The following is a 19,552-nucleotide window of genomic DNA, read 5'->3' on the forward strand; positions in this document are numbered from 1 at the left end:
GCAATACCTCAGTCGTATATTTGTATAAATCCTTCCTACACAACTGTATATTTGTTGTACTGTAAATATAAGCTTGTATTTCTTTATTATTATTATTTTAGATAATCTTTCATATCTTTTTTATACCTTTTCTGTACTTTTTGCACCATCTTATCCTGCTGGTTGCTGTAACAATCAAATTACCTCATACTTTTATATTTTTATTGTATTTATATTTATATTTTTATAGTGTACTTACTGCTCCCGGGACCTGAGTCCTAATTTTGTACCATACACATGGGAATGTGAGCTGGTATGACAATAACGTTCCTTGAATCCATAAATCCTTGAATTTCTGCTCCAGGATCAATAAAGTCATCTTATCTATTTTATTTTATTTTTTTTGTTTTTTGAATGTTAAAACGTGTAAACCGAGTTTAAATTTTCAAAGTGAAAAATGTGAGCACACATCAGTTTTTGTATTGACACGTCAGTCAGTGTGAATTCATGAACGTTTTGGAATGACGTTTATTTTGGCTTCAGGTTGATTTCGGCTGTGACGCACTTCCTGTTCTCTGCTGCGTGTGTCAGCTTGTCTCAGACCAGCAGACGGGGCGTCAAGTTTGAAGATCGATTTGTTGATCGATCATCTGATTGAACAGAAGCAGTCTTAATGTGACATCTGTCACTTTCCACACGTGTTCCCACGGTGACGACAACTTGTGACCTTACACAGAGTGAGGGTAAAAAAAAAAAACAACAGGAAGTACAGAGTACAAAATAAAAGTAAAAGTCGGTACTTGGTGAATGCTACTGAAAATGTTCGTGTGTGTAACAGTCAGTTGTTAATAATCAAAACGTTTTAACACCGACCAATATGTTGATAGACTAGTGTCACCGGACGTGCTCTCAGATCGATGTTTCAAACTGATGACAGTAATTGATCGTGGGGGGATTACGGGGCTCACTGGGCCTGCGGTGTGACTTACTGGTTTTAGTACACAGAAAAAACGATACAACATCTGCGTCACTCTGGAAACAAACAAACAAACACATCATTAGTATTAATGTAATTATTAGAATGGATGTTCTTCTTCTTATTATTATTATTATTCATACAACACTTTTCTTTAAAAAGACACAAATGGATAAGTTATTACCAAATTTATTCTTTATTTATTCTGTTGTCAAACAAATATTAAAAAAGGCAATAGGAGGACAGATATTCATCAAGGAGGTGTGAATCTAAATCTGTCAATTAGTCAGAGGACTTTATTTCGAAGTGTGAAAGCGGAAGTGATGCTGTTGACGGTCTGGGTGACTTAATGTGTCCAGGTGTGTTCGTGCTGGCGGATATGGGGCTGGTGTACTCGGAGGTAAGAAGACTCTGTTTTCTTTTTATAATCGTTATTCATACGATTTCATGAAATTAATCAACTCGTTTTTACTTCCGGTTTGTGTCGCTCTTCAGCTCGCAGGTGAGAATCCGTTTTACCGCCGAAATTAACAAAGTGAACTCACCTGAGAGAACCAAATATAGCACGGAACACAAAGTACTAGAGTATTGTATACGTAATAATGCTGTTACTTTACAGACATTTTACCCAAGTACAATTAAAAGTACTCTGAGTAAAGGATACTGCGCTACATTTTTTAATTACTGCTGATTGTTTGCTGAGCGCACACCATAAACACAAATATTATTCATCGTGTTAACCAAACATTTTCGTAAGTAAAATAAAGTTCTTTTTTATGGGAAGTGATGGCAAGTAATTAAGTAGTTTTACTCAGCAGTGGAGGAAGTATTTTACACTTTACTAAGGTAAAAGGACTAATACCACTTGTACAAATACTCTGTTAGTACATGTCTTGCATTAAAATGTGACTTCGGTAAAAGTATAATAACATGTTTTTTTGAATCAAAAAGAAAAAAAGCACTCAGTATGCAGTCAAATCCTGTCCTGTCTGACCTCAGATCAGCTGACTGTGACTCCTGCTGCAGGAGCTCATTTTGACTGCAGCTGATGCAGAGTTTCACAGAGTTCGTTCAGTCCAACCAACAGTCCAAAGCTCAACATGATCACAAACACCTTCAGATGATTCAAACCATTCAGAGGAAACGCAGCAAAGCTTCAGCCAGCACACGTTTTCACGTCTTCTAATGAGTCCCAGTCAAGTGATTGGCTGCCTCTTGCTAACAGGAGCTGCTAACTGCTAACGGCCTCACTTTAAATGGAGGCAGTTTGAGTGAATGCACTGATGATGATGATTGTGTATAACCACAAAAAAAGCACTTAGTTTGTTGGGGCCTCCAGGGGCCCCTTCGTCTGTGATCAGCTGCCAAACTGCAGCCTCAGCTGGAGACTCAACAGAAAACATGTGAAGAGAAAAATGATCCAAATCTCTCAGAGCTCTGAGGCTGAATGTGATTCAAACCTGAACTGAACATGTTTCTCATTCCTAACAAACTGGATAATAGATCAAATAAATTCCGTACTGTGACAGAATGAGGTGCCGTCAGCCTTCATGTCTCCACACATTTGAGAAACTGGACAAACTGGTTTATTCAGGATGTTTGCAGAGCCGATAATGACTGACACTCAACTGCTCTAATGAGGCCCCTGAGAGTCTCAAGGCCCTGAGGGTCTGGGGTCCCTGAGAGCCCGAGGCCCCTGAGAGTCTGAAGGCCCTGAGGGTCTGGGGTCCCTGAGAGCCTGAGGCCCCTGAGGGTCTGAGGCCTCTGAGGGTTTGAGGCCCCTGAGGGTCTGGGGTCCCTGAGAGCCTGAGGCCCCTGAGGGTCTGAGGCCTCTGAGGGTTTGAGGCCCCTGAGGGTCTGGGGTCCCTGAGGGTCTGAGGCCTCTGAGGGTTTGAGGCCCCTGAGGGTCTGAAGGCCCTGAGGGTCTGGGGTCCCTGAGGGTCTGAGGCCCCTGAGAGTCTGAAGGCCCTGAGGGTCTGGGGTCCCTGAGAGCCTGAGGCCCCTGAGGGTGGGGGGGTCTGCAGCAGCTGGCGGCTACCTGATTGTTTAACAGTTTTTGTTTTTACAGATTTTAATTTTATTTTTGTATTTCTTAATGTATTTTGACTGCTCCTCCTCAGCCAGCCTGTCAGACTGCTTATGACGGAGACGTCCATCAGTTGTATCACCTCCTGAGAGAAGATCCCACCCACCTGAATGTTCAGGAGGAGCACTCGGGGGACACGCCCCTCATTGCAGCCTGTCGCCGTGGCAACCTAAGGGTGGTGCAGTACCTGCTGGAGAACGGGGCTGACGTCCACCTGACCAACAAGGTGCTTTTACCTGTCGGTGTGGTCATTTTCCTGTCACCTGTGGACACTAATGATGCGTGTGTATGTGTCTCAGAAGCAGAGGACATGTCTTCACTATGTGTCCAGGAGGACTTTCTCTCTGCTCGATTACCTGATGATCTCCATCCTGATGCCCATCCTGCTGCTCGGTTACTTCCTCATGGTACACTTAGCATAACAGACGGTGTCGTCTTTACACACCCTGACCTTACACAAAGTAATATATGTGTGCGTGTGTATGTGTGTGTGTGTGTGTGTTGTAGTTACAGAAACAGAGGCAGAACGTGGCTTTGATGCGGGCGGTGCTGAGCAGCACAGTGAACATTGATGCTGTTGACTACGTGAGTCTGGATTCAGTTTGACTTTCTGTTGTGGAGCTCAGATTGTTCAGTTTAAAGGTCTGTTAAAGGCCTCATGCTAACGTGGCCTCTTGTGTTTTGTGCAGAAGGGGAACACAGCTCTGCATTATGTCTGTCAGAGGAAAAGTCATCGTTTGGTTCCTCTGCTGCTGGAAAGAAACAGCAACACCAACATCCAAAACAACGTACGTACAATATCGTACACAAAGCTTCCTGGCACCCACTGAGATTCTGAATTTGATGTTTTGTTCTTCTACAGGACGGAGAAACACCGCTGGACATCGCCACCAGGCTCAATTTCAAGAGGATCGTCAACATGCTGAAGAAGACGCATTGACAGACAAGGGGACATAAGCTGAGGCTTATATTTTTATACAGAGGGAAGAAGTCCGTCAGTGCAGAAAGATTTCAACCTGTTTTCAACCTGATTTCAACCAAAGGAGCCCATCAGCTCCTGTCCTCAGTAACCACTGGAGGAGCCTTTTACTCAGCGTATATGAATGAAAACTAAAGCTTTGTCTTAGCCCAGCCCAAGTGGCCTTTAAAACCCCGAAGAGTCCGGCAGCTGATCAAACTTAGCCTCGTGCTAATGTCGCTGTTAGACAGTGTGAGTTTCATCATCACTAAATTACAACAGGCTGCAGCTCACAAAGCAGTTCTTCTCTGGAGATTACAAAAATCCATTTGTTAGTGTAATTAGAGCTTTTGTCGTGGCTTCCGGGACTACCTGATACTATGCAGAAGATCACAGCCTGATTGGTTCAACACACTGTAAATTTTCCCCTGTGCCAATAGTCGGATATGTAAGGATTGTATAAAAGAGAAAGAAAACATGGTTTGGATTCAAATTACTTGATTTCACACAGGAATCACATCCTGTCCTTGCCCTGGTGCACACTTTTAAAATTCTTCTAACAGGCTTTTTTGGTGTAAACAGGATGAAGTACTGACAGCACTGACAGGTTTCTTTACTTTAACAGAAACTGTCCAGGCTGAGTTACTGACAGAAATGGGGATTGTTTACCTGTAAACACGCCTTCATGCCTCCACTGTTAGAGGACATTTCCACTATGATGGCAGGTTTTTCACCTGAGTTCCAGTCATTTAGTTGCTCCTTTTATCCAGAATGACTTACAGCTTCTTCATTCAGCCACATGGATTCAACACAAAACTGAAGTGCTTTAGGTGTTAAATTTACAGACAATAAGAAAGAGAAAGTAGAGATTTTTTTCTGAACAGTTTTCAGTCTGTGAATTTCAGCTGTTAACTGAAAGTTGATTTGAAAATCTGAATTTGGTTCTACAAAGCAGGAAAAATAACCAGATAAAAAATTATATTACATTATGTAATACATTAACAGACTCAGCCAACATAACACACAGCTGTTTCACTGGCTAGCAGTTTCTTAATGCTAAGCTGGGCTAACCACACCCTGACAGCAGCTCTGTACTAACAGACATGAAGTTGATATCCATATGACTTCTCTGAAAGAAAGACAAAGCAGTAAAATCTTTTTGTAAGTTGAAACGGAGCATTTAATGAAAGCTGTCTGCCAGAAAAGGATTAAAACTTGAATTATACAACTGAGCTTGTGGAGAACATAAGATGCAGATCACCTGATACATTTCAAATTAAAGGTTTTATTACTCGTCACGTCAGTGTGAGAGCGTTTATTGGACGGTTTTATTCAACACAGTTTAAAACATGTTGTAGAGATCATTTTAAAGCCAACATTAGTGATCAAAATGTAAATAAAAATTTAACTCTGCCCACCCACAATTCAAGCAACATGACTGAATGCTGAGGCCCCTCCTAAATTGATCGACAGCTCTTAAAATAAATTTCTTTGCTATTACTTCTTTATTATTCATTAATTAATTCAAAACATTTATGAATGTTTGTGATGCTAAACATTAGCATGAGCTGTGTTGGGATGCTAAAATCAGTGTGAAACATCTCAGGAGTAGTTCTTTTAGCCCTGCTGCTCATGCGGCTAAGAAAAAAAAAAAAAAAAGAAAACTCTTGACCAATAGCAGCTGATTTGACCAACAGCAGCAGCCTTAGAACATAAGGGTGTCTGGAAGCAGTTCCTCTACAGTCCACCAGGTGCTGCTGTGATCAAGATGAAGAAAAACATGGAGGTGGAAAAACAAATACGAGGCAGCATGTTTTTCTGTTAAAACACTAAAATAATGTTAATGCCTCTAACCTCCAACTCGCTGTAATGCACAGCTAACATGCTGATGTTTAGTCGTATGAGGTTCATGTGGACACGTTACAGTACAGAATGAACAAAGCCTCATACACACATATGAGGTCATCAACAACACGCACACACACACTCTCTCAGTGGTGTTCCTGCAGCAGCTTCAGGATGGAGGGAAACATCACCTCAGGAGCATCCAGACCCCAGATGAAATCCAGATGTTCCCAGTGTTCAATATGCTGATGGTAGACCAGATTAGACAGCTGCAGACAGACAGAAAGTTCCTGTTTGTCAGCTGTACTCAGTACTATTGAGTGAAGATCTTCATCATAAATATCATCAGAAATATGACATATGAAGTATGAAGGACTTCAAAGCCTAAGTTTAAGTTGTTGTATGGTGTGTAGTTTTGCTTTCTTCCTGCACTGAATTTGTTCCCTGCTGGATTTAATGGATCCTGCTGTCTAGTACATGTCCCAGATCTGCTTTGGGGAACTCTCTGAAGTTTGGTCTCACGAGCCAATCAGTGGCTTCCCATCTGCAGCGTGTTGATCTGCTGTTCCTCTGCTGTCCACCAGAGGCTGCTGTGATCAAACTGATGTATGTTTGCTGTCTTTTCCCTCTGATTTGCCGCTGTCACCTATGACTTCTGACTTACCTGGGTGAGGAGGACAGCCACATCTTTGGGGTCTGCCAGTGTATCCTGTCCCCCTGAGAACAGAGCAGTGGGAACCTTCATGTCCTGGACGCGATACTGAGGGGGAGTGGACTGAGGACGGACACATGGAGGACGGACAGGTAGGTTATAGAGACAAAATGAGAAGTGGGTGTAGTCCCTCCATACTGAACTTTGTCTCTCTAAACTTACTGGACTGGACCTGGTCATTCCAGTAGAGTCTCACCTGGTTGTAGTGTTTCATGTTTCCTGCAGCTCCAAAGTCGAAGGCCATCAGCTTCCCTCCACCAACCGCCTGGCAATGACAACAAGTCCATCAAACGTTATGAGTTCTAGTTTGAGACCATGATATTGAGGACATTTTGCCTTCTTCAAGTATAGGAGGACAGCTTATGAGGACATGTCCTGTAGCGTGTTGTTATAAGCATCCTCACAAATGTTCATACACATTTCAGCCCGTCCAGTAGCTCTGTGTGACACACAGGCAAACCAAACCACACGTAACAAATATTTGAAGTAAAAGAGGTATAAAATTAATGAATCAGCCTGTGAATATTCTCATTCGTGCAGGTCATGGTTATCTCAAGGAAATTCAATCGAATGCAACTGGACTTAGTTATTTGTCTTTTGACGGGAAGGCTGGACTAGTCCCAGCCTAGTCAAGCGAGCATGAACTGATGAAGCCTCTTGGATGAGAGGTGAAACGTCTTCAAAGACAAATAACTAACTAACGGCTTCCTCCCACAATACCAAAAACATGCACATTAGGTTAATTGGCTGCTCTACATTGTCCCCTAGGTGTGAGTGTGAGAGTGTGTGGTTGTCTGTCTTTGTGTGTTGGCCCTGTGATTGACTGGCGACCAGTCCAGGGTGAACCCTGCCTCTCGCCCGTAGTCAGCTGGGATAGGCTCCAGCTCCCCCGCGACCCTGACGGATAAGCGGTATAGAAAATGGATGGATGGAAATCAAGTGAATAAATCACAGTATAAAAACCTGAGAAAAACTTAAGGCACAAGAACTTGAGTGAGTGAGTGATAACTAAGACCTCCTTAACAGATGTGTGTGTGTGTGTGTGTGTGTGTGAGTGTGTGTGAGTGTGTGTGTTACCTGGGCCCAGTGCACCATGTTCTGGACTGAGGTCCCTGCAGGACAGTGTGTGGTGTAGACTGGAGTCCGAGTCTAGAAACAAACTCAGTCAGTTTCTGCTGTTTGGGACCAAGAAACTCTCAGATTAAATGTACTTTCTATCTCCTGGGGCTTTTGACCACATCTGATTGTCTTCACCAGCAAATTGAGATAACATGATCTGTAAGTACGGCACTCAAAGTGGTTGGACTGAGAAACACTGTGAGATGTGGTCAAAAGGTCCAAAAATCCCGTAAAAGGACCTCAAGCTGAATTAATGTTGTTGCACATTCTGCTCCTTAAGGGCAACAAGATGCTCCAGAAATGATTTTCCTGTTTAAAAGCACAGAAAATGTGTTACTACCACACAAACACTGTATGATTTAAAAATGAATGAAACTGAATGAATTTGGTGTGATATAATATTAATTAACACACCATCAAACAGATGGTTAATTTAAAAAAAAAAACAAAACAAAAACAATAGAATAATATGTGGACCTGTGTTGAGTTGTGCCTCATATTGAAAAGGTGAGAGCTGTTGGAAGAGCCCACTTAAAAAGGGCTTTGGATCAGTTTGATCTTAAGTAGTTCAGAAAACCACATGTAAGTAGTGTCTGCAGGTTTCCCCTCAGCCTCAGCCACATCTATGAACATTTCTGTAAATGAGGCCCCTGGTGTGTTTTAAACAAACCATGTTGAGGTTTTTCTCGTCGAAGCCACAGAGGATGAAGAACACATTTCCACACAACTCGCTGAGCAGCTGCTTCGCACACACGTGTTCTGCTAACCATTCGATCATGTGGCTCTGAGGCAGGAAGTCCCGCCTACCAAACAGGTCCTGGAGATGGCCAAACACATCATCAGCACATCAACGCAGACAGATCAGTCAATTCATGAGCAGCTCAGTCACTCAATAAACTGATCGATCGTTCTTACCCAGAGAAGGAACTCGGGCAGCACTGACAGTTTGGTCATTGGACTAGCGGTGAACGCTACGGTTGCGACAGGAGCCAAGCCAAAGAACAACTTGATCTTACTGGCCAGTTCTGGCAGCGTGGAGAATGCAATGAATGCTGGGGAAAAGGAGACAGAGACAAACTGCTAATAAACATGAACCTTTCTGTGCACGTGTGTGTGTGTGCGTATGTGTGATACCTATAGTGGTTCCCTGAGAGTGTCCGATGTAGTAGATCTGTTCCTGACCCGTCACCTTCAGGATGTGATTTACAACAGCTGGAAGATCCTTCAGAGCCATCTCGTCATAGCTGCAGAGACAGATAGACACAAAAAATGTCAGGCAGGTGATGTGATGTCCGATGGGTGACATGATGTCGGACAGGTGTACCTGAACCTCCAGAAGTCTTCTTGGTCTGGAGTGAGAGTTTGGTGTTTCCTGGACCAGGTGTTTCCTCTGCTGTTTCCCATCCACACGTCGTAGCCGGCGTCGGCCAGCACGTAGCCCAGACTGGAGTTGGGCAGATTGGTGATCCAGTTACTGCCGGCAGCCAGGAGACCATGTTGGAGGAGCACCACAGGCCTTGGACCTGCAGGACACAAACACATGAACCATCCCCTCTGTCTCCCTTTCCTGTCTCATCACCACAGTCATCGCTCTGACATGTCTCGGAGGTGTGTCTGGTGTGTGTACTTTGGTCTAAAGCTCTTATTTGTCCTCACAGAGATAGAGGTGTCTCACCTGGAGTGTGTCTAAGTCCCTGTGGGATCCTGTTGACAGTCAGGATATATTTGTCCTCTGTCACCACCTCGTGTTCCTCTGCAGAATAACCCCACCGTCTAATGATCTCTGTCTAAACACACACACACACACACACACACACACACGCGCGCGTCATCTGTCAGTTGTTCCTCCTCACAAATGAACATGTGAAAGACAAACCCATATAAAGTGAAGCTCTAGAAAGACGCAAACTGCTAACCGAATGCTAACAAAACACTGGCTAACCGTGCTAACCTACCAGCTATCAGCTTAAATGAAACACGTAACATTAGCCGTCATGTGTGTCCGACTGTCATAGTATTCAGGTCAGCAGTTCATTTTGACACCAACAGTAAATAGCCAGCAGGTGGCACTCTGACCCCCCCCATGACATGAAGCCAAGATATTGACTGATATCATTCACTGTATGGCACATAACACACAACACTCTTCCAACTTCTCCCCTCTGGAAAGCACTGCAGAGCAAAAACAAGCAGCTTTCTGGCTAGCTTAACCTTAATGCTACATTAGCCTTGATGTTAAGCTAGTTTCAGTACTACATTAGCTTTTACGTTTTATCTTCAGCCCATGTTGGCTCTTGTAGGTCCACCACTTGCTCTGGTTGAGGTCTACAGGACCTGTCCTGGACTGTGATTGTGTGGTTTTCTCTCTTCCATATTCACCATCAGTAGGAACATTAGAAAGTCTGCATGTGTTATTAAAATATTTTATGCCATTAACAACTCAACAGGAAGTCTCTACTGAGCATGCTCTTTGAGTCCAAAGAAATGTGTGTGTCTGTGGTCCACTGACGCTCACTGACTGTTTGCTGACCTTTAGCCCTTTTCAGCCAAACAGTTCAGAGAACCACTGACATTAAACTCTTAAATTTGGGAACTAAAAGCTCCTTTGGTAACTTCCTGTTTTTCCACATCATGTGATGACCTGTGACCAGGCTCATTACTCTCTTAAATGTGTTCTAATAGTAAACCCAGGAGCTAAATTTACTCCCAGTTGATCTAAAGGAAGGCGGGCAAAGTTCCTGAGTTCCTGAAAATGTGTTGATTTAAAAAAGGCTGTGGAGTTTGGACAACAGGCAGCATTAATGAGCTGAATGTTGGTCAGAATGAAGACAGAAAAACAGGATTTAAATTCCTGTTCCAGTGAGAAGCCAAGAAACAAGTAGGAGAAGAAGAAGAAAACGTTTGTAAACCTGGATGTCAACAAAAACTGAAAGAAGTGTACTCACAATGTTCATGTGCACTTCAGGGTCCAGCTTCTCCTGCTGTTTATACGAGTGTCCGCGGACATCAGAGAGAACAGATGACCTGCTGTCAGTCGGTCCGGATTGGACGAGACCGGAGAGCATCAACACACACGCCACAACACACAACATCATCTGTACCTCAGTCACACACACACACACAAACTCAGTTAGACTTGTTAAACTTTGTGGTAGCAAAATCAGTGAGGTGATTTGATTGATGAGTTCCCTGAGTCTGACACTCAGTGAACTCATCATGTGATGCGTTAACGGAGCTCTAATGTTGCTGCTGCACCTGAAACATCACTGAGCACGACTTCAGCTCCACTTTGAAACAAACGCACCCGACGTGTGTCACGTGATGAATGATGTCATCGTGTGTGTTTGTCACAGTGACAGACTTTGACCAGCTGATATGCTGCCGAGTGATTGTATTCATGTCACGTTTCCTGTCTCTGTGGAAAGTTTGGCACTTAAGTCAGACTAGAGATCAGGACCGCATGACCGCGTCCAGGACTGTACCTGTCCCCACCTGTATGGAGGAGGAGAGCTGGCAACACAATCAATTCATTTGATCAAATATTTGTTTCTGTAAAATGTTGTAAAAGCTTAACTTCAGTTTGAGAGCCCTCAGCTGTGAGAGGTGACCATCCAGTAACCTGTGACGTGATTGGTTAACTTCTCTGCTCAGTAAAGATCTGAGTGAAATTACTCTGTTTGAATAAAGTTCTGAGGCTGACGATGAAGTAATGAAGGTCATGTTTCAGGAGAACACTGATGCTTTTCGGACGTAGTCTCTCTGCTGAAGTCACTGATGATGCATTTCCTTTCCAAACTGAGAGGAAATAAAATTTATAAAGAAGAAGAAAGAAAATGTGATTTTCTATCCAGGATACGTGACTGTGCGGTCACACCGATTCAACAGCCCATTTCCAGCCGTGTTTCTTCTGTTTCCAGCCTATTTTCTGCAGAGTTCTGACCTATTTCCCCCCAAAATGTTCTCTTCACAGTTGGCTTCAAGCCCCTCGCGACCCTGACGGACAGGCGGCATAGAACGGAACGGATTCCGTCAGAAAATGTGAAACCGTTTGTGCAGCAGAAGCACAAACTGAGAGACACTTTGAGCCTGTTTTCTGTCGTTCTGACGTTTCTCTTCAGATTTCTCTTCTCGGATCTTTTCTGTCTGCTGTTTTCGGAGTTTTCTCGATTATCAACAGTCGGTTTTCTTTCAAATCCATTTCAGAGTAAAACGCGTTTTAAACCGGCCGTTAAGCAGCGGTTCACTCAGTTCATACGGCGGTAATAACGACTTCATTACACGTTAATAACGCGACCAAACACTCACCTGTCTGCTCACCTCTCTGACGATCTTTGGCTCAAACTTGTTTCTGATCACATGACCCTTTAGTGTCCTGACCAGGCGGAAGAGAGCGGCTATGACGTCAGAGGGAGTCCCTCTCTCTGATTGGCCAAATAAAAGCTGGAACTGTGAACTGTTTGTTTTCCGCTGATCAATCAATCAGTCACACAGTTCCCCGGTGGATTTTCCTCCTTGATTAGTCAACAGAGACCGGAAACAGAAACCGAACACAGTCCGGAAACGCTCAAGAAGGAAAACCTGCTGCCGATTTGGACCAAAAAGTGAAAATTCAAAAACAATAAAATAATCAACCCGTTAAACAGACAAACAACAGTAACAGAATTTGTGTCAGGATTTTTGTGTGTTTTATGTCAAGTTTCAAACTGTTAACTCGAATCTAAAGGGCTCACTTTCAAAATAAAAGCACAAAATATGGAAGCAAAGAAACAAACTGTTGATTGGTGACATTAAACAACAGGAGGCCTCCTCATCGACAGATTTGATCTGTGTGATGTATGCCTGTGTTTGTAGCCTTTTGATTCAATTAGTATCAACACAAACCTAAACACAGTGGACTGGTCACGTGTTTCATCACATGAACAGACGTTATCAGATGTTCTCCTGTTTACATGTCAGCTGTTACCTCTGTTGAAGTTACTGGTAACTTTGCAGATTTAGTTTGAAACATAATCATTAAAAAAGCTGTAAAGTAAAGATAGTTTGAGGCTGAGTGAGATTAAACTTTAACCAAGTTAAACCAGCTTCAACATGAAAGTCACGAACACATTAATGCATCAGTAATTCTGATTACCTGATACATGCCATTTTGAAAAATTAAAGTTTCGACTTTTGGTATTTGAAGTGTATTTTGATACTTTTACTTTTTTACTTGAGTGACATGTGGGAGCATCACTTCTAACAGAGTGTTTCCACGCTGAGGTCTCACCTCAGATCTGTTCCACCTCTGGTCACAGACCAGTTTCATTCAGAGACTCATTCACTGACAAACAACTAACCCACCAATCCCGGTGGGTTTAGACCCACTACTGTCCAAAATAGGATCCACATTGATGAACTATGCTGTTTTCAACAATCAAAATTAAAATGTTGAAAACAGCAGCGGTGCGAAAGGAGTCTCTGCAGTCGTACTCCTGAACTCACACAAGCTGGACTGGTTGAGTCGCAGCCCCCACAGAACCTCCAGTCAGGAAAGATGACAGACGTTGACCCTCTCAGGCTGTTTGCAGCCTCGATCACAAGAGGGTGCTCGCTGACTTCCATTCGAAAATTTATCACAGCAGGACAGCACCAGTCCTCTGCTGACCCCCTTCTGGGAGGTTAATGTCTGTTCTTTGTGTACAGGAAGGTGCATGTACACACACACACACACACACACACACAGAGACCCTCTTGCTTCAGGGTGGTCCAATGTGGACCTCGATGTGTCGGACGCTGAAGAATGAGGATGTGGTCTCTGTTGCTGAGCTGTCCGCCTGAGAGGCTGTCCTTCATCTCCCTGATCGATGCTATTTGTTACCTGTAAATCATCAGCACCTGACGGGATCAGTCTGTCACCTGTCCAGGTGAATCTACTCTGAGCTATGATAGGCTGAGAGATGGACAGGATGTCATAAAACATCCAGATCCCATGGGGCCACATGTTAGACAGACAGTGTAAACACACATAGTTTTGTTGATTTGTTTGCTTACAGCCAACAGTTTCTGTCTCTGTTTTGTGATGATAAGCCTGCACTGATGTCACTTCCTCCTCTGAGACAAACGACACTGACTGGCGGCAGAGATACACACACACACACACACACACTCAGCTTTTTGTCTCTGTAGTTCTGGATGTGGTGTAACCATGGTGACAAGCAGTTGCCATGGAGATGCTGCATCCTCTGTCTGTTTTTTAGTCTATAACATCACAAACCAAAGTCCCGCCCATCACATTTGTAACCAAAATGCAACTGGAGGACAAACTGAAAACAAAAACATGCAAAATAAACTCAGTAACAGAAAATCTGACAGAAACTACACACACACACACACACAATTTGTCTCTCTCTCTCTCTCTCACACACACACACAGTGTGTGTCCTCTGTGTGTACTCACGTTGTAGGGACATAAATCTGCCTGCACAGTCACACTGAGGGATTCGCCCTCCTCCATAAAATAAATCGTTACTTTGAGGGTGAAGTCTTGAGGGTTAAATGAATGGAAGTCGCAGTGAAGTCCTCTGTCGGTGTTGTGCGTGTGTGTCTCACAGTAACTGACTTGTTGATCACTCCCAGTTTCACTGTCATATGTGTGCTCTTCACTCAGTGTAAAACTTTCAAAGTAAGTAAGAGTGAAGCTTCTGCAGCCACAGTCTGCTTTATTTTTAAACGAGACAAACTGCTCTGAGTATAATTATTTCACCTCACTGGCTGATTTATTTCTGGCTTGATGATATTTTTCTTGAGGGTTGAAATACTTGTTAAGATGTTTTCTTGTTCAGAGCAGAGAAAATTTCAGCTGGACATCATGTGCTCTGCGGCTGATTGGTTAACGAGGGTCTGGAAGCTTAATGGAGTGTTGAGCTCATTAATGGCTGAGACTGAGACAAAGAACAACCTCTGCTAGTTTCACAATAACTGTTAGATAAATGACATAATTTCACACTAGCTCAAGTCACTGCCTTGAAAAGATGTTTTCTTAAACGTCAACTTATCACAAGTGCCAGGTACTGCACATACAATCTGCTCAGCCTATGTGTAGTACAACCAGCCACATATCATTCCGTGTACCAGGTGACAGATTTGATTTACTACAGTTATAAACATGAATATCTATTCCTATTCACCACATAGTCAGACATGTGATGACAATCAGATAACAGTTGGCTTTTATTTGACTGTTGGTGTTTAACTGAGGAAGACACTGGATTCCTCCAACCCTCAGCAGTAGTGACTTCATGACCTTCTTTAATGATAAAATTCTACTCATTAGAGACAAAATTCAGCACCTCCTAACCTCACCAGGTACTGATCTACCTTCAAACACTGGAGCCTTGGAAACAGCAGTAGAACCAGATAATTAAATTCATTCATATTTTCATCTAAGCCAACAACATGCCTCTTAGGCTCCATCCCTGCTAAGCTACTCAAAGAAGCTTTACCCTTACTTAGCACCTGTCTGTTAGACATGATCAATCTGTCCCTAATAACAGGTTATGTACCCCAGTCCTTTAAAGTAGCTGGAGTCAAACCTTAAAAACACACACACTTGACCCAGAGGTTTAAGCAGCTATGGACCAATATCTAACCTTCCATTTCTCTCCAAGATCCTTGACAGAACAGTCGCCAAACAGCTACATGACTTTCTTCATAGTAAGAGTTTATTTTGCAATTTTCAATCTGGCTGTAGAGCTCATCACAGCACAGAAACAGCATTGGTCAAAGTCACAAATGACCTCCTACTGGCATCAGACAAGGGACTTATCTCTGTCCTTGTACTGTTAGACCTTAGTGCTGCATTTGACACTACTGACCATTCCATCTTATTACACAGCTTGGAACACCTAATTGGCATTAAGGAACTGCATTAAGCTGGTTTCAGTCTTATTTATCAGATCGATCTCAATTTGTTCATGTTAATGATACATCGTCCACACTCACAAAAGTTAGTCATGGAGTTCCCTAAGGTTCTGTCCTCGGGCCAATACTATTCACCCTTTATATGCTCCCCATCGGTGATATTATTAGGAAACACTCCATACATTTTCACTGTTGTGCAGATGACAACAATTGTACTTATCAATGAAACCAGATGGAGCAAATCAGCTAACCAAACTTCAGGCGTGTCTTAAAGACATAAAAACTTGCAATTTCCTACTTCTAAATTCAGACAAAACTGACGTTTTGCATTTGGAATCAGAAACCTTGAAAATGCATCTAAATATTTTCAGTTAGATGACATTACTCTGACCTCCAACAAAACTCTAAGGAATCTCAGCATTATCTCCTCCTCACATTCAAAGCCCTAAATGAAATCTCATCTCAAAGAGCTCATAGTACTTTAGTTATCAAGTTCCTCTATTGTGGAACCATCTTCTGGTTTCGGTCCTGGAGGTGGACATGCTCTCTACGTTTAAGAGTAGACTTTAAATCTTCCTTTTTGATAAAGCTTATAGTTAGGGCTGGTTTAGGCTGGCCCCCAGTTATGCTGCTATAGACTTAGACTGCCGGGGAGGATCTCCCATGATGCACTGAGCTTCTCTCTCCTCCTCTAACTCTCCTTCTGCACACATTTATGTCCCATCACTAACTTGACTTCTTCTCTCTGAGATCATCGCTCTGAATGTCTTCATTCAGTCACCTCAGTGAATCTGAGATTCAGTTCACTTTTTTCCTGGTTTCTGTTTCACTTAACACAAAATTAAGATGAGAAGTGAATCTGATCTTTACACCCTTTTCAAGTCCTAGATTAATCCTTACTCGATATTAGTCCTGGTCCCTCCTGATACACATACATGTACTGGATTTTTGTACTGTACATGTACATGTACACCATGTACATGTACCATCCTGATACACATACATGTACTGGATTTTCCATGGCAACCACTGGTGACACAACAGCCTATTGGAAACTGTTCTGTTCCCATGGAGACACTAAAAGAGAGGAGGATGAAGAGATAATTGTGTTTCAGAAAAACACTTTAACAACCAATCACAGCTGGTCTGACAGTCGGAGTGTGTTGGGGGTGGAATGTGGTGTCCTCATGGCAACTGCAGCTCATTAAACAGCTGATGGGGGGGGGGGGGGGCAGGGTAGAAGAATATATGTGGCCTCTCTCAGTCTCTCACTCTCTATTATTCTTTACTCTAAGTCACCAGACTAAAACAACTCAATTTCACTCCTCACTAACACTGACTGTGTGTGTGTGTGTGTGTGTGTGTGTGTGTGTGTGTGAGACGAGTAGGCGTTTAAAAACTATGACAAACTGCCAGAAAGAGCAGATTTCAGAGTCTGTATTTCTATTTTTATGACAACCTTCCAGACCTGTGTCCTTCCTGTGTCAGAGACAGACAGCAGTCATTCAATAACACAAGCTAATCTTCCAATCCCAATCAGTTGAGTCAATCAGACCATAAAATGATGTTTTGGAAAACATGGGAATTTAAGATGTTTAACCCATCACACATTCTCACCCATCACCTGCAGTCCATTTCAGACCGATGTGTGTTGCTCTCCTTTTCATTTCAGAGGTCCTTTATTTCATGGTCTTGAGGTTTTGATATGCTGCAGTGTTCCTTATTAATTCAAATGAGAACATTTGAATATTGTTCCAATTATCTTATCCAGTTCCAGTTATAGTTTTAGTGTCAAAATGTGATTTTCTCCAGTTTGAACGCTTAACCTACCTACCGACCTAATGTAGGTTTCTGGATGATGCCGATGCTGCATGTAAACTTTCTGGCTTGCCTGAGTTCATGGGCTGCGCATCAGGAAGTCAGGTCTTCAGGACCCGCCTTTGTTATTCTCTGTTAAGTGGACCAGCTACAGGGAGCTGCTGCTGGTCAAACTAAATAACACACTGGATGCTGCCATGTCCAGAACAGTTTGACATGTGGTCTGGGAACCGTCTTCTGGGAGACAAAAGGGCTGCTAACACAGACTTAACTACGATCTCTTTATCCTGATGGCTTCCCTTAAAATGTATGTTGATCACACTCTCCAAGTGTCCTGCAGTAGAATTAGAACATCTGCAATGCTCTATGAGCACTCATCCACATGTTCTTTGTCACCTGCTGCTCCCTCTCTCAGCTCAGGAGAGTAGACAGCTCTTCACCAGCAGCAAGTGAAGACGCTGGTGTTTTATCGGGTCCTTTCCAATCTCCACCTGAGGCTGTGCAGGACCACGAGGATTTGCCTAGGTTGAGTCTTAGGTCCGGTTTGTCTTGGTTCAGGATCAACTGTTACTAGCTGTTATCAGATACGTTATTGTCGCTCTAGCTACAGGGTCAGTGCTCTTATTTTGGAAGGTTGTGATGGTAGACTAATGATCAGTCAATCACAGCATGCTCGACCCTGTCTCTCATTTTCCTGTGCAGAAGACAGTCCTCTGTCCCTGTAATAGGCGTTTGTTCTTCTTCTTTGCTTGACTGTGTTTCACTTCATCTCATGTTGATTTTTAATACACTTGGGATATTGGCTGTGGTGTTTTTAAGAATGTAAATCCGTCACAGTCTCGTTTACTTCTCCACCACGGATTAACACTTATACATAAAACATTTGTCAAATGTTCTCTGATATCTGCTCGTAAAGCTTCACTCTAATGCCAACTGGGGAAAATAATTTATTCATCAGTCATTAAGCTTCAGTAGGACAGAAAATGAATTTTTGTAGGTTTGTTTTGTCAAAGCTCTGCTATCCAATCACAGTCTGTGGGTGGAGCTGAAGTTTCTGAAGTTTGTATTATAACGTTGATCATCACAATGAGCTTCAGCTCATCAGCTCCTCTGAAAGGTCAATGAGTTAACAGCTAATCTCTGAACACACAACCCATCCTGTCAATATTAGCTCAGTGTGTGTGTGTGTGTGTGCGCAGAGCCTTAGGACTCAGAGACAATTACTGGTATCAAGTAAAACAAACACACACATTATGTGTACACACTCCTCATCAAAATAAGAGACAGCATGGCATCTTGTTTGTGTGTGAGAGAGAGAGACAGAGACAGAGAGAGAGAGAGAGAGAAACATAGAGCTTGTGTTTACTGATGACTCAGGACAAGCAGACACACACTCACAGAGAATATATAGTTGTCATTATCTCACTAATGGATGTTTGGCTGTGATCACACAAACACACACACACACACACACACACACACACACAAAGTAGGTAAGCTGTTTTCCTGTATCAGAGGCTCACAGTATCGGAAGTATCTGATGTACTGATATTACTCTGTATGTGTATGTATGTGAGTGATGGTGACCAGTGACCTAGATGTAACTCCAGTTCTGTGAGTACAGTGACTGACCCTGACCCTGTGACTGACATCATGTGGTACACCACAGTAATCTGACTACTTTTTACTTTACTTTACTACTTTACTTTACTTTACCTGACTTTACTTTTTACTCTATTATCGGAGTCCTGTGCAAGCTGTCCCGTAAGAGGCTGGTAGGAGAACAGACCTGGTCAGTCCACTCCAGGGGTCTTGGTTTAGAACATCCACCTGATGTCCATCACAACCCCCCTCCTGGACCCCCCTGCAGTTTGCCTACAGAGCCAACAGGTCTGTGAACGATGCAGTCAACCTGACTCTACACTTCATCCTGTGGCATCTGGACTCCCCGGGAACCTACGTTGGGATCTTGTTTGTGGACTTCAGCTCTGCCTTCAATACGATCCACCCAGCTCTCCTCCAACACAAGCTGTCCCTGCTGAACGTGCCTGACCCCATCTGCCGGTGGATCACTGACTTCCTGACAGACAGGAAACAGCATGTGAGGCTGGGGAAGAATGTCTCGGACACCCGCACCATCAGCACCGGTACCCCCCAGGG

The 19,552-nt window shown here is 43.2% G+C and overlaps 2 protein-coding genes across 4 annotated transcripts; one reads left to right on the plus strand and one right to left on the minus strand.

Moving 5' to 3' along the window:
- Positions 1 to 1,200: 1,200 nt before the first annotated feature.
- ankrd22 (ankyrin repeat domain 22) lies at positions 1,201 to 5,297 on the plus strand. 2 transcript variants are annotated; one of them, XM_046377459.1, is made up of 6 exons: positions 1,201 to 1,355; positions 3,076 to 3,267; positions 3,341 to 3,448; positions 3,549 to 3,626; positions 3,731 to 3,829; positions 3,904 to 5,297. In XM_046377459.1, the coding sequence occupies exons 1-6, from the start codon at positions 1,305 to 1,307 to the stop codon at positions 3,979 to 3,981; spliced, it is 606 nt and encodes a 201-aa protein (XP_046233415.1). In that variant the 5' UTR covers positions 1,201 to 1,304; the 3' UTR covers positions 3,982 to 5,297. The 2 variants fall into 2 exon arrangements, with proteins under 2 accessions (XP_046233415.1, XP_046233416.1); XM_046377460.1 differs by having other exon boundaries at positions 3,344 to 3,448.
- Positions 5,298 to 5,647: 350 nt separating this feature from the next.
- Positions 5,648 to 12,114, minus strand: lipf (lipase, gastric). Of its 2 annotated transcripts, none has more exons than XM_046377457.1 (11): positions 11,981 to 12,114; positions 10,621 to 10,770; positions 9,351 to 9,462; positions 9,000 to 9,198; positions 8,810 to 8,919; positions 8,591 to 8,727; positions 8,346 to 8,492; positions 7,634 to 7,705; positions 6,753 to 6,821; positions 6,509 to 6,619; positions 5,648 to 6,113 (listed from the first exon to the last, which is right to left on the minus strand). In XM_046377457.1, the coding sequence occupies exons 2-11, from the start codon at positions 10,768 to 10,770 to the stop codon at positions 5,991 to 5,993; spliced, it is 1,230 nt and encodes a 409-aa protein (XP_046233413.1). In that variant the 5' UTR covers positions 11,981 to 12,114; the 3' UTR covers positions 5,648 to 5,990. The 2 variants fall into 2 exon arrangements, with proteins under 2 accessions (XP_046233413.1, XP_046233414.1); XM_046377458.1 differs by having other exon boundaries at positions 11,993 to 12,083.
- Between the last annotated feature and the right edge of the window lie 7,438 nt (positions 12,115 to 19,552).

The sequence above is a fragment of the Scatophagus argus genome, chromosome 21 (assembly GCF_020382885.2).
Source record: "Scatophagus argus isolate fScaArg1 chromosome 21, fScaArg1.pri, whole genome shotgun sequence".
NCBI classification, from domain to species: domain Eukaryota; kingdom Metazoa; phylum Chordata; class Actinopteri; family Scatophagidae; genus Scatophagus; species Scatophagus argus.

What these genes read in the sequence shown, in the direction of transcription:
- ankrd22 (XM_046377459.1), top strand. Translation starts at nt 1,305, where the DNA reads ATGTGTCCAGGTGTGTTCGTGCTGGCGGATATGGGGCTGGTGTACTCG. An exon ending in TGGGGCTGGTGTACTCGGAG is followed by an intron (nt 1,356 to 3,075) that starts GTAAGAAGACTC and finishes GCTCCTCCTCAG; the next exon opens with CCAGCCTGTCAGACTGCTTA. An exon ending in ACATTGATGCTGTTGACTAC is followed by an intron (nt 3,627 to 3,730) that starts GTGAGTCTGGAT and finishes TGTTTTGTGCAG; the next exon opens with AAGGGGAACACAGCTCTGCA.
- lipf (XM_046377457.1), bottom strand. Translation starts at nt 10,770, where the DNA reads ATGATGTTGTGTGTTGTGGCGTGTGTGTTGATGCTCTCCGGTCTCGTC. An exon ending in CTGAAGTGCACATGAACATT is followed by an intron (nt 9,463 to 10,620) that starts GTGAGTACACTT and finishes GTGTGTGTTTAG; the next exon opens with ACAGAGATCATTAGACGGTG. An exon ending in TGGCTGTCCTCCTCACCCAG is followed by an intron (nt 6,114 to 6,508) that starts GTAAGTCAGAAG and finishes GTCTGTCTGCAG; the next exon opens with CTGTCTAATCTGGTCTACCA.